The sequence below is a fragment of the Chinchilla lanigera genome, unplaced genomic scaffold (genome assembly GCF_000276665.1).
Source record: "Chinchilla lanigera isolate Chin_1 unplaced genomic scaffold, ChiLan1.0 scaffold00105, whole genome shotgun sequence".
Taxonomy (NCBI): domain Eukaryota; kingdom Metazoa; phylum Chordata; class Mammalia; order Rodentia; family Chinchillidae; genus Chinchilla; species Chinchilla lanigera.
Window position 1 is genome coordinate 4074200 of NW_004955506.1, and position 14625 is coordinate 4088824.

A 14625-nucleotide genomic window follows, 5' to 3' on the forward strand; every position below is an offset into this window, starting at 1 on the left:
CGGTCCCATATCTGCAGGCCAGGCTGGATCCTGATCCACTCACAGCGCTCCCCGGAGCCTCAGAGAGGCCACAGGCTTCCTCCTGGAAGGTCAGACATGTGTGCAGCCTGCCCTGTCCCGTGCACACCAGCCCCATCTGTCACCCTCCAGACTCTCTGCAGCTACAGCCTCTGTCCTCCCCAGCCCCTGCCTCCAACCACGTGCCCAGCACAGACAGGGTCCCCAGCACGTCCAGTATGTAGGACCTCTGCAGCCAGTGATGGGTGGCACTGGCCTTCTCGAACAGTCCCACCGTGGCCCCACGCCCACACTCCTGGTCATCTCCTGGTTCTCTCATCATCCTGCTGCCTTTCTCGATGGTCTCCTTCACCCATGACCCCCACTGCCACCCATTTTGCAGATTCCTGTTGCTGGCCATCCTCTCCACAGAGCTTCTGCCCTGTATTTCCAACGACAAGCTCATCCTCCCCACTGCCCCTAGCTCGCCTGTTGGGGTGTGGACTCTGCCAGGCTCCCTGCGGGAGCTCTAGCGGGCAACGCAATCCCACCTATTCTGCACATTTCATGTACACGCACCACTTTGGGGTTCTCTAGTCACAGGAGCCAACGGTTCTCTTGTTTGCTTACACTAGGGGGGTTGGGTTTTCTGTCACCTGCAACTAAAACCATCGTGTCTAGCACAGGGCTCCTCTGCTCTCTGCTCCAGCCACCAATGGCAGATTCCTTCCACTCCTAAGCACTCCACTTCTTTCCACATCAGGGCCTTTGCACATGCTTTGCTGCTGCCCCCAGAGCTGCTTCTATTGCTCTTTGCCTGCCTGTCCATCAGATCTTAGCCCAACAAGGGTCTTTCCTCAAGGCCATTCCTAACTTCCTCATGTTACATCTTGGAGCCACCAGCAGAGCTAGGATGTGTTGTCTCAGGGACTCTTGGATGAATGCCTTACCCCACCCCTGGACAGCACACTCCATGTGACCCCTGTGTGTCTATGTGTCCAGTGTATGGTGCACAGCAAGGGTCAAGTATGTAGGGAATAAGCGAATTGATAAGTGAGTCATTTTGGGGTCCAGCAGGCAAAAGGCACATTCAGTAGATCTAGAACATTGCAAAGTGGCAGATTTCTCTATAACCTACCTTGACGGCTTAGTCACATTTTCACCACCAGAGAGCTGCTCCCCAAAGCAGAGGGAATAAGCCTAGGTCATGACTGCAGTCCGCATCCTCACCTGCTGGCTTCTTTCTGCCCCACTCAGACGGATCTGGAAGACAGAACCTATCTCATAGAGATGAGGGAGGAGGTGTCCAGCCTGGTCATCAACGCCATGAAGGAGGCTGAGGAGTACCAGGACTCCTTCGAGAGGTACTCCTACCTCTGGATGGACGACCTCCAGGAGTTCATGAAGTATTTCCTGATCTTTGGACACACACCCACCCCAGAGGAACTGGACACCCTGACGCAGGAAACTGTCCCCAAGACACCACCCACCCTCACTCAGTTCCAGCAGCAGGTACATGCCACCATCGCCCGCCGGCCTCCCGGCCATCTGGGCCCCTGTAGGGGATCCCCAGGCTCGGTGTAAAACCCAGACGTAGGCAGGGGTGGTGTCTCATCAATGTAATCCCAGCACTCTGTGTGGTTGAGGCAGGAGGATCATAAGTGTGAGCCCAGCCTGAACAATTTAGCAACTTACCATATGTCAAAATAGGAATTTAAAAGGACCAGGGATGTAGCTCAGTGTGAAGGCCCTACGTTCAATCCCCAGTACAGCAAAAATAAAACAAAAACACACTGGGTGAAGTGATCTAAGATGTAAGTGTCATTGTTATTGGGCCAAGCAGGCCAGCAGGTCGGGAAAGAGCAGCCCCTGAGAACCTTGTTTATTACTCAGTACCAAAGAGGAGGGGCCCGTCACACCACACAGGGCCACACGGGGGCGCACCAGGGCCGGGCAGAAGGCAGAGGGAGCAGAGCACACGTACATAAGGCTTCTTGTGGCTTCCATGGGAAGAAATGCACAGAGTGAGCATTGAGAGCTGATTGGTGCGCATGACTTAGCGGGCCCTGGGCCACAGGGGTGGTCCAGACAGGGGAGTATTGACGCTGAATATAAGAGGCCGGGAGAGCACAAGGGGGTGGTGGCTGGAGGCAAAGCTCCTGGCTGAGTGATGTGCACAGGGACAGCGTGTTTGTGGGCAAGTCACTTGCCATCCATAGGAAGCAACCTATCTGGGAAGGCTCACTGCAGGAATAGGCGAGCAGAGTTAACACAGGACCCTCCGCCTCACTTACCCAAGGTGCCCTCCGTACAGGGGTAGGAGTGGCCCAGGAAGTCACAGCAGCAGGAGTTAAGGGAGCCCTTTAGGAGCCTGTGACCATGGTCAGCTTCATCCTCTCCTGCTCCAGGAGTCCTGCTGGCGGTGCTGGCTTCCCCCCAACTCTGACACTTTTCCTTTTGAGTAGAGACCGTCGGGGCCAGCAGGACCCCAGGGCTGCTGGAGGTGGGAAAACCTCCAGGCCCTGTGCTGCTGACCAAGGAAAGGAGCACGTGGCCGGGGCCGTGCAGACCTTGATGGGCACCTGCATCTGTGACCCCAGATCGACTCCTACGAGAAGCTGTACGAGGAGGTGTCCCAGTGCGAGAACACGCGTGTCTTCAACGGCTGGCTGCAGTGCGACTGCCGCCCCTTCAAGCAGGCTCTGCTCAACACCATCAAGCGCTGGAGCTTCATGTTCAAGCGACACCTGAGTGACCACGTGGTCAACAGGTGCAGCTGGCCCCGCCTCCATGCTGGCCCCGCCTCCATGCTGGCCCCGCCCCCAGAACCAGGATTTGTGTGTGAGGGCATCGTAAACGGGGACTTCCACTTGGGTTTGTGGTCTCGTGGAGCGCCTCCTCCAGGGCAGGGGTGGGGGTGAAGGTCGGACTTTGACCTTCCAGCAGGAGGTGTCAGCTGGCTGTGAACACATGCTCTATTCCTCCACCCAATCCCTATTTACTATGCATACCCGGGAGCCTGGGGTCTGGCAGGGAAGACTGGCCGCGGACCAGAACCATACAATGAAAGGGAGAGGTCAGGGCTGTGAGGGGCACAGTGCCAGGAGAGCGGCATCTAGCTGTCTCCATGTGGGCAGCTAGCAAAGGCCTTTCTGAGCTGTGAGCTGAGGCTAGGATTTGTGGACCAATCTGAACTTGCCAGGGAAGCATGAGTAACTGAGTCGGACAGGGCCACAGGTGGACAGCTGTTCTCCCTCCCTGGCATGAGAGCTGGTGGCTCACCGCTGTCTACCTGCTCTGGGGTGACCCCACTCTGGCCCTGTCAAGGGTGGTGGCCACGAGGACAGGCCCATCACAGAGGCTCCCTTTGTCCCTCAGCCTCACCGACCTAGAAGCCTTCATGAAAGTGACCAGGGCGGGCCTGACAAAGCCACTCAAGGAGGGGGACTATGATGGCCTGGTGGCGGTGATGGGATACCTGATGAAGGTCAAGGAGAGGCAGGTGGCCACCGACGGCCTGTTTGAGCCCCTGAAGCAAACCATCGAGCTGCTCAAGACCTACGGGGAGGATCTGCCGGAGGAGATCCACCTGAAGCTGCAGGTGCCACTGTGGGCGGGGGCCAGGCTGTGAGAGACACAGTGCCCGTGTGATCAACGGGGCCAGATTGTCACAGCATGAGGTGGAGACACTGTGGGCACAACACCTGCTGGACTCCAGGTCCCTGTGGGCAGCGAGGCGGGGAAAGGAGGTTTCTGGAAGAACAAGCGCCTGGAGGCGCCTCCGTGTTTGGAAAAGTCGCATTTGGTCATTTGGGTTATTGGGTTAAAACACCTTCTTGTCGCACGTCAGCCTCTGCGACCAGGCAGAGAGCAGAGCTCAGAGCAGACCCCTGCAGATGGCTGTCTGGGGAGGAGGGGTGGAAAGCTGTCTGGGCTCAGCTCTTTGCCACCGAGACCCTGTCTGCTTTGGCACCAGAAATGACTAGTGTATGTGGCCTGGCTGGAACTGGCAGAACTCCTAGAACCACTGCCCAGCCACCTTGGGGATCACCCAAGAGATGCCATCCCCTCTGCCTGCATCTGGTCCCAGAGTTTTTCTGTCTCTCCCAGACCTGTCTGCTCTCCTCCCCGAGCACATTTGACCTGGCCACTCCCCTGCCCACAGGCACCAACTCCAGCCAATGCCAGACTTACATCCCAGGGTGGCAAGGGGGACAGGAGCCAGCGGGCTCATGGCCTTGCAGGGCTGGTGGCTGGGGCAACGCCATGCTGTGCATGCTCCCTGTGGAGCCTGTTGGGTGGGGACCACAAACAGCAGGGATCGTGTCTGTACCACCAGCCCCCAAGGCCCAGCAGAGGCCTTGCGACCTGAAACGCGTGGCCAGGCCCAGAGGCTGCCTGGCCATGCAGGGGGTACCAGGGATGTAAGGACAGACAGGAGGCCGGCTACTGCAGATGGACTGTGAGGGCGGCCAACCACAGAAGAAATAGAAACATCTCCACCTGCAGGCAGGGATCATGGCCCATGATTTGTTTGTTTGCTTGTTTTAAAACATTTTATGGGGGCTGGGGATTTAGCTCAGCAGCACAGCGCCTGCCCAGCAAGCGCAAGGTAGTGAGTTTGATTCCTGGTACCAGAAGAAAAACAAAAAAAAAAACAAATGAAACATTTTATGATAATAAGTACAATGGTTGCCCATGTGTAGAGAACTTGGAAAATAAAAAAAATGCACCTGATTGTTAGAGCCACTCTGGAAAAGCACAATAATAGAAAAAGAAGGTAGGGTACTGATTGCTAGGGGACAGAGGGGACAGTGACCGGTACAAAAGGAACTTCTTGTGGTGATGGACAGGTCCTTGCCTTGGTAGTCATGGTTACACAGATCTATACCCCGGATGGAGTTGCACAGAAGCGCACACACCTACACCCATGTACACACACAGACACAGACGGGTGGATTCAGGTTTGGAAACACACCGAGCAGGGAGTCCTGTAATCTGGCTAGTAGAAACGTGTGCACCGGCTTCCCAGTTCGCTGCTGCAGGAGGCTGGGCGGGGGCGTACAAGGTGCTTTGTGCTATTTTTGCAGCCTCCTATGAGTCTGCAGTTATTTCACAGCCGAAAGTTTTCTTTTAAGAAAAAGTTTTGAAAAGAGACCTCCCTGGCTTCTGCCTCCCATAGGAGCTGCCCGAGCAATGGACAAACACCAAGAAACTGGCCATTCAGGTGAAGCAGAACGTGGCTCCTCTCCAGGCCAACGAGGTCAACATCCTGCGGCGGAAATGCCAGCAATTCGAGGTACCCAGCCTGGGCAGGGCGGTGGTGGGAAGCAGCGTGGGGGCTGCAGCAGCCTTGGGTGCTTGGGCTGGGAAGGGGCTGTGCAGCCGCGGCTCTGCCCTCGCTCTCTCGCAGCTCAAGCAGCATGAGTTCCGGGAGAACTTCCGCCAGGAGGCCCCGTTCTCCTTCAGCGACCCCAACCCCTACGAGTCCCTGAATAAGGTACTTCCAAGAGGCTGGGCCCGGGGAGTGAAGTGGGTGCCTGTCGCTTGGGCGTCTTTTCTCAAGCTGTTATTCTTGGATGGCACTGGTCTATGGCCACGCGTGTTCGTGTGTGCGTGCGTGTGTGCATGTGAGTTGACATGAACGTGCAGGTGGACGCATCCCCCACTCACCACTGTGTCACGCACCCATGTGGGCATCCTGCCGGTCTCCTGCCCCCACATGTCCTTCAGCCCAGCTCCACCTCACTCATCCCCAACTCTGCTCCCGTGCAGCAGTTTCCTGTCGCCTGGCCTGACACTTACCTCCATCCTTGACTCCTTTCTCTCTCTGGCCCACCTTGTCCAGCCCCAAATGCCAAGTTCCCTGTACGTCCCCTTCTCTGTTCCTCCCGTCAAAGTTCATGGTCTGTGTCCAGTGCATGAGTTCCTGCGCTGTGGACCCAGCCACCACCCAAGCTGGCACCTGGACTCTCACAGGGCAGGAGCATGTGGGATGCATAAGTCCTGGGGAGCATCGGCAGAACAGGGACCCTGCCAGTACCTCCACCCCTGGCACAGTGCCCGGATGCCAGGATCTCTGCCTCACTCAGCAGCACTCCAGCAAACAGGAGTCCCTTAGGGTCACCTCCCTCTCCCCCTCTTCTCTGACACCAGCTCAACTTTGAAGCCCACTGCTCCACAAAGCCAAGGTCCTCCCCTTCCTCCATAGCAGTTTTCCCTTGTCACTCTCCCTGATTACTATGCATACTCGGTCACTCTCCTCTAACACCCGGAGTGGTCAATCCACGGAGCCCAGGCTGGGCTCTCTGGAGACACCAGGGGGAAGAGGAGTCCCGAGGACATCTGAGTGAGACTGTGGCCTCCAGAGTGTGAGGTCAGGCCTGCACGCCCAGGCGTGAGAAAGCAGGCCAGGCCGGCACAAGGCTGCCTGGGTGCCCAGCTGTCTCGGATAGCTGTGCATCCACGCAAGTGTGTGATAGGTACATAGTCGTCACTCCGTATGCACAGGGGACACCGGAATCCTCTGCACTCAGGTCCCTTATGTAGAATGGCTTATTGCCTATGACCCCTGCTGTGTACCTCACACCATCTCTGGATGACTTCAAGCCCCTAGTAGGATGCACATGCTGCATAAACATCATCACACTGTAATGACCAGGAGCAACATATATGTGTTCAGTACAATTGCAAATTTGCTTTCAAATATTCTCCACCCACATTTGATTGAATGCAAGGATGTGGGCTCTGTGGACGCAGATGGCCTTGCTATGCATCTATTAGCACCATGTTCCTAGCAGCTGACACTTAGTGATGGGATTTAGGGTGACTTTTTTCCCCCCTCTCTTCTTTGCCTATGTAGATTTTCTAATTTTCAGAGCAACCCAGCACTACTTGTGTCATTTTTTAATAAGATAAAAATACAGTATGGAAATGGGGGAAATGCTGGGAACTGGGAGATAAATCCCAGCAGGAAATGAGGCGTCGGCACTGGCTGTTAAAGTCAGTTGCAGGCCGGAGCCTGCAGAGCCCCAGAGCCTCAGAGCAAGTGGACACCCAGGCAGAGGGGCAGCTGGCCGGTGTCCTCCAGGCTGGAGCACTGGCCTCTGTCATGCAAGAAGGGCTGGAGAAAGAGGTTTACAGGGCATGGCCGAGGAAAGGGGACAGGAGGGCATGGAGGAGCACGCGGGCCTGGGTGGGGCACCCGCTGACAGCCCCTCTGACCCCAGCAACAGAAAAGCATCCACACCATGGAGAAGGTCATGGAGGCACTGTGCAAGTCCGGCAGCCTGTTCGAGGTCACGGTGCCTGACTACAAGCAGCTCAAAGCCTGCCGCAGGGAGGTCTGCCTGCTCAAGGAGCTGTGGGACATGATTGTCATGGTAAGGCGGGGCTTGCTGGGGGACTCGGGCACCAGGAGGGGCTGTGTCAGGGCCTCCCAAGGGGCCCCAAAATGGGGGGCCTCCTACAGCCTCTCTGTGGACCTCGCTGTCCATGTGGGACACTGTCTTACCTTCCATCTGCAGCCTCTCCCCCGATTCTCTCTCACATCTCACCCCCTTTGTAGGGACACCAGTCCCACCTGTGGGGGCTCCACCCTCCGACCTGGTCACCTTGCAGAGCCCCCACCTTCACACCATCCCCTTGGGGTGAGGACTCCAGTGCCACTTAGGAGGGACTCACACCAGAGCACATGCAGTCGCTTAAAAGGACGCTGGTGGTTTTGATCTGCATCCCCTGCTGACTGCTGAGGCTGAGCACCACTCCTGTGCTTCCTAGACAGCTCTGTATCCTCTCCACTAAATGTCGGGTCGTGTCCTCTGCCCCTCGTCTAATCGGACTCTTCTGTTCTTCACTGTTGAGCTTTACTGGTGTTTTTTAGTGTTGAGATTTTCTTTATGTACTCTAGAAACTAGTCCTTTGCCAGATACGTGGTTTGGGAATATCTCCCCCAGTCTGCAGCTGGTCTTTGCATCATCTTGCCGGATTTGTTTTGCAGGGCACAAGTTTTTAATTTTGGTGAAATTCATTTTATCCCCTTTTCCTCTCATGGACCACACATTGGCTTGAAGTCCAAGAACTCTTTGCTTAGATGCTAAAGATTTTCTCCTGGGTCTTTATTCTATTTACTTATTTTGGGGTTTGTTCTGTTTTGTGGTTTTTGGGGTTTTGTTTTGTTTTGTTTTGTTTTGTTGAGAGAGGGTCTTGCTATGTAGTGCAGGCTGACCTTGAATTCACTCTAGAGTTCAGGCTGACCTCAAACTCACAGCAATCCTCTTGCCTCAGCCTCCTGAGTTGGGGTTACAGGTGTGTGCCACCACACCCGGCTCTGATCCTGGGTTTTTATTGTATAAGTTTCATAGTGTTATGTGTTACATTTCAGTCTGTGATCTATTTCAGGTTAATTTTATCTAAGGTGTGAGGTTTGGGTCGAGTTTCATTTTTACGCTTATGGATGTCTGATTTTCTCAAGCATCACTTGTTGAAAAAGCTGTGCTTCCTCCACTGAATTCCATTTGTACCTTTGTCCAAAATCAGCCAGGTATATACATGTGGTGCTGTTTATGGGGTCTCTACTCTGTTTCATGGATTTTTGCATCTCTTCCTCAGTAACATCGCTCTGGTTTGATTACCGAAGCTATCTAGAGGTCTTAGTACCCAGTAGAGTAATTCTTCCTACTTTTCTTTGTTAAGATTGTTTAATATTCTAGGACTTTTCCACTTTGATATGCATTTTAGAATAATCCTGGTCTACCTACAAAAAGAAAACCTCACTGGGATTTTTATAGGCATTGCATTAAATCTATAGTTAGATTTGGGGAGAACTGGTATCGTTATTGTGTTCTGTATTCCAGTCCATGAACACTGTCTCTCTTTGTTTCTTCTTTCATTTCCTTAATTGGCAGTCTATAATTGTAGGATAAAGATCCTTTACGTGTTTCATTCGATTTATACCTGAGTTTTTCCTTTCTTCGCTGAAGTAATTGTGAATACTAGTGTGCTTTAAATTTTGGTTTTCATGTGTTGCATTGCTAAAACAAATGTGATAAATTTTTGTGCTTAGTTTTACTATGGGACCTTGCTGAAACTCATGTATAAGTTCTGGTGTCTTTTTTAATTTTTTAACTAAATTCCTTGGGAACTTTCTACGTAATAATATCATCTGTAGATAAGGACAGTTTTATTTTGCTTTCCAATCTTTATGTCTTTTGTTTCTTGCCTTTTACGGGTTCTAGAACTTCCAGGGCTATTTTGAGTAAGATTGGCAGGTTCACCCCTCCTTGCACCATTCCAATCTTAGAGGGAAAGCAGCCCACTATTATTATAGGTGATATTCACTATGAATTTTCATGTCAAAGAGGATGACTCTTCCTTATCTTGTAGAATGTTCATTTCTTGGATGCTTTCAAATGTCTTCTCTGTGTCAGGATGACTGCATGATTATTCGCATTTAATATAGTGAGTTTCATTGATTCTTAAATATTGGAATAAATCTCAATTAATCAGGTGGGGATCTGTGTATATATTCAGTTTGCTAGCATTTTGTTGAGAATTTTTGTGTAAGTTCATGAGAGATATTGGTCTATAATTTTATTTTCAAGTGATATTTTTGAATTGGGTATCAGAGCAATTATATTCATGAGTTGAAAAATGTTCACTCCCTGTTGAGTGTAATGGTATATGCCTGTCATCCCAGCATTCTTGGAGGCTGAGGCAGGAGTCTAATCCAAGCTTGAGCAACTTAGTGATTTAGCAAGGTTTTGTCTCAAAAAATCACAAAAGGCTGGGGATGTAGCTCAGTGTGAAGGCCCTGGGTTCAAAAAACAAAATAAAAAGTGTTTCTTCCTCTTCTGTTTTCTTGAAGAGATTGTGCTATGACTGCAACTGTTTTTTGTTTGGTTTGGGTTGAGTTGGGTTTTTTCTTTTCTTTTTTTTTTTTGAGACAGGGTTTAACCATTCAGTTCAGGCTGGCCTTGAACTCACTTTGTAGCCCAAGCATGCCTCAAAACTCTCAGGAATCCTTCTGCCTCGGCCTCCCAAGTACTGAGATTACAGGCATGTGTCACCATGCTTGGCAACTTCAACTGTTTTCAATTCATAGTAGTTTTGTTTTTTTTTTTATGGGTCAGGCTATGGCCTGTCTTGGTGAAGTTTCCACAAGCACTTGTCCAGTTCTTCTGTGGCCTAATTTAATTAGTAATTTAATTTAAATTTTCAGTCTTGCAATTCCATCAACCATTAAGCACGTTTATGAATTGTCTATGTCTCCAACTATAACTGTGGACTTGTTTCTCCTTTCAGTTCTGTCACCTTTCACCTCCGGTACTTTGAAGCCCTGTGGCTTGGTGCATATACATTTGGTAGTGTTATGCTTTCCTGTGAGTTGACCTTTTCTTTGTTATATGTTGCTCTAGTCCCTAGTAATTTTCTTTGCCCCAAAGTTGATTTTATCTGAAATTAATGGATTAACTTCCAGATTTTTATTGTTTTTAACTAGTGTTTGCCACAGTATGTTTTTTTAATTCTTTCACTTTATCCTAATTATATCTTTGAGTATGAAGTGTCTTGAAGAGAGAATGGATCATGTTTTTCAACCACTTATCAATCTCTGTCATTTAATTGGTGTATTTAGACTATTTACATGTAAGATAATTATTGACATGTTAGGGCCTGAGTCTGACTTTTTGCTATTTGTTTTCTGTTTGTTTCCTCTGTTTAAGGTTCCTCTGTCTCTCTTTTTATTTTTAAGATCCATTTTGATTTATTAGTGTGGCTTCTTAACATATTGATTTGGCAACTTCTTAGAAACACAAACAACCTTTTTGGTTTGGTAAGCTACTTAGCTAGGCTTGAGGGAAGGGGAATTCAGATCCCTTGTGGAGGGGTGACATTCAGGGTACAGAAGAGGTGACTCGGGACCTGGGAACTCAGCAATAAGGAGCAGGCCCCCGAGTCTCCTGTGTGCTGCTCTGTGAGCTCGAGGGCAGCAGAGAGGCCAAGGCTGAGAATGCAAAGGAGTCTGGGCCTGAGCAGGAGGCACGGGAAGCATCCTCTTTCCCTCCTTGAGCTCCTGTCATCCTCTCTCCTCTCTGCTCAGCCCTTTTTCCTTCTCTTGCTTTGAATGACCTGCATAACCACTTATCAAGCCCTCCTCTCCTCTGAAATGCAGTCAAGACTTCAGATGGAACTGAGTCACCTGTGGGAATCCCTGTATAGAGAATCCAGCTCTTGACAGCCTCAGGTGTTTCCCCGCAGGAGCACGCTGTCTCTTCCTTTAGCTTATTTCTTTTAATGCATCACAGTAAAACACAGTAGCCTATATATCTTTATTGTGACTATACTGAATCTACACATTTCTTATGTGGGGGAAATCCCTCAACCAGGCCCCCACAGAGGGTGCAAACTGACGCCTCTTGATACAGTTTGCCCACCCACCGCGTTCAAGTCTCTCACACCTGAGTGGTGTATGGAATACAGTTGCTACTAAGGCAGAGGGGGATAATGAAAATCACTATTTTCATAAAGAAAGTCGCTGGCACAGATGCAAGAATGAATGGCGCATTCCCAAGGCAATAGCATCATCTTAAAGCGTGCTTGACAGTCAGGATAGTTCACGAAAAATTCTCCAAAAATAACTGGCCAGGACAATTTAGGAATAATAAGGTACAGAGAGGATGAAACTTGCCAGAGAGGGCCAGAGGCTCCTGTGTGGATTAAGGTTTTGTGGCTTTGAGTCTTCAAGGTAAAAGTCCTCCCAGCATCCTATTTAAAAATTTTTAAAAATTTTTTTATTAGCACATGTTTGCAGTACAATCACACTCATCATAAGGGGTTGGCGCCTGTACAGAATACTTTTTCTTTGGTACCAGGAATAAAACTTAGGACCTTGCACTTGCTAGGCAGGCACTTGTGCCACTGAGCTACATCCCCAGCCCTTGGCACCTGTACATAACACATCTCAATTCTTTTTACTACCCTTCCCTCCCTCCCTCTCTTGTTCCCCTTCCCGTTTACAAACGATCTATTTCTATTTCCTGTTATCTATTGTTTATTTTGTTCTTTAAATTATTTATACTTTGAGTTTGTCATAGATGAGAAACCATGCAATATTTAAGCTTGTGTGTCTCATTTATTTCACATTATGGTCTCAAGTTGCATCCATTCTCCTTTGAATGACTCAAGTTTGTCTTTTGTGGCAAAGCAGTACTCACTCCATTGTGTATAAATACCACACTCTATCCATTCATCTCTTGATGGACATACATGCTGCTTCCAAGATTTAGCTGTTGTGAATTGTGTTGCTGTTGACATGGGTATGCGTGTATTACTGCAATACTATATGATGTCTTTAACTCCTTGGGGAACATACCTAGAAGGGGATTAGTTGGCTCAAATGGACCAGTTTGGTCTTTATTAAACACAGTTACTTGATAAGCCCAGGCCTCTCTGCTTCAAGAACCTGAACCAATAATCCCTGGTTCCATCTACCACTGGTGGCTTCCAGCTTTGTAGCCATTTCCAACCCTCCCCACGTTTAAGAGTGCAGATTTGACTTTTGGTAGGCTTGTTCCCAGGTGGTGCTACTGTTTTGTCTTATATTGTCAGAAATGATGTTCCCTATATATTTGTACCAGCCAGTATAAACTAGTTACTGTGCAGTAACAAACAGCCCTACAAATACATACACAGAGGTTCTCTGTGTATGGAACAACAAAAGTGTACTTCTTGTTCATTTGAAGCCCATACTCTAGACCCCAGCAGCTGTCCTTTGGACAACTGTCTATCAGGAGTGGGCCCCACATTCCAGCCGGCCTATCAGTAATGAGGCCTTTGATTGCCAAGATGAGCAAAGAGAATGCCCAGCACATGTTGACAATTAAACGCTGGTGCCCAGAAATTCAAGCATTTCTCCCAGACCCTGGCCAAGGTAAGCTACATGATCACTCTCAGAAGTAAGAGAGATTCAGGTCCTGATTAGGGGCCAGCACAGGCTATTGCCAAAATATATTTTCACTGCTAGCTTGTTAAACTGCAGCTTTTATGAGGCAACTGTTGGTTTAGTTATTCTCATCTCAAACTTTACTGAACTCTGGTTTTAGTTCTGAGTATTCCTCCCTGGAATTTGCTCCCTAAGGGCAAGTGCAGTAAGGTGACAGCTCTCCTCCTGCATGTTCCCCCCAGCAAGAGTGGGAGGTGACGGGGACATTCCCACTGCAGGTGAACACCAGCATTGATGACTGGAAGACCACCAAGTGGAAGGACATCAACGTGGAGCAGATGGACATAGACTGTAAGAAGTTTGCCAAAGACGTGAGGTCCTTGGACAAGGAGATGAAGGCCTGGGACGCCTTCGTGGGGCTTGACAACACCGTGAAGAACATGATCACCTCCCTGCGTGCCGTGAGCGAGCTGCAGAACCCTGCCATCCGGGACCGCCACTGGCAGCAGCTCATGCAGGCCACCCAGGTAGAGAACCAACCCTACCACAGGATGGGTGGGGCCAGGCTGCCTGGCCAGGGGTTCGGCACCTGATACTGAGGAAGGCAGACGGGAACTCTCCAAGTCAGCAAATGCTAAGCAAATCCGTACGGCACAGCTGCTCTCCCGAGGTCCCACATGGATGCCAGGAACCCGGAGAGAGAGAACTCAGCCCCTGTTCTCCAGGCAACAGAGACAGAGAGAACAGGGTGTGCTCTTGTAAGGGAGAGAAAAATTATCTGCCCCTGTGCCCAGCTTAGGTTCTCTGCCTGGCACCTCTGTAAGTTAGACTCGTGGAAGAGGGACTGACAAGGGAACGACAGAGGGGCACGCGCAGTGTGCATCTCACACACAGGACGGGAAGCATGAAGTAGGGCTGGCCCTGGGCTCTGAGAATTGCATGTTTAGAGAAGTGATGAGGCAGGGGAAGGGCTTGGAGCTCAGCATGGTGCACTATAGGGAGGTCGAGGTCCAGGGCCCTGAAGCAAGCAGAGCCAGCTGAGGCAGGTGTGTGGGGCAGATCCCCCGGGTGCCCTTGCCGGGCTCATGAGGTTCTCGGGCATCTCTGCTGATTCATTGCTGTCTTCCTGTAAGGTGGGGCTTGGGGCCACCTTTATAAACCGATGCTGTGCTTTAGGCAGACAATGGAAGGCAAAGAGCTTTTCTCCATCTGCTGTACCACCTGCACCACCTGGCCTTGGGCCCCTGGGGCACCTCCGTGTTCTGCTGACCATCACCCTCGGCCCAGATGCCAAGTCCTGGGACACTGAGGGAGGAGATGAGCCCAGAGGAGAAAGGCGCTCCCCTGGGGAAGAAAGCATGGAAAAACTCTGCGAAGACACGGGCCTGATCTGGGCCTTGCAGAGAGAACCAGAGAGACAAGCAGGTTCCCAGACTGAAGTGTACCCCCAGGCTCCCCAGGAGAGACCCCCATGGTCATTGCTGAGCAACCAAAACCTCCACTGAGAGGGAGGAGGTAGGGCTGGGCTCACAGAGGACTGGGTGAGAACCAGCGGGCGTTTCTCCAGCTTGTCCCTGGAATCCATCAGTGGCAAGACCAGGTGGCCGAGCCAGGCTTAGAGTCGGTGCTTGCAAACATCTGTGTGACACTGAGAATGTGAGCTGAGGGACAGGGTCGGGATCTAGGAC

The 14625-nt window shown here is 50.7% G+C and overlaps 1 protein-coding gene across 2 annotated transcripts in view; it reads left to right on the top strand.

Annotated features, from left to right (window-relative positions):
- The window catches only part of Dnah17 (dynein, axonemal, heavy chain 17), a 118255-nt gene that overhangs the window by 31432 nt on the left and 72198 nt on the right, over nt 1-14625 (top strand). For both annotated transcript variants that reach the window (XM_005407377.1, XM_013506036.1), the window contains exons 20-26: nt 1255-1509; nt 2598-2767; nt 3376-3598; nt 5180-5296; nt 5411-5497; nt 7227-7379; nt 13216-13464. In XM_005407377.1, the coding sequence (XP_005407434.1) occupies nt 1255-1509; nt 2598-2767; nt 3376-3598; nt 5180-5296; nt 5411-5497; nt 7227-7379; nt 13216-13464 (1254 nt within the window). The remainder of the gene's footprint in view (nt 1-1254; nt 1510-2597; nt 2768-3375; nt 3599-5179; nt 5297-5410; nt 5498-7226; nt 7380-13215; nt 13465-14625) is intronic.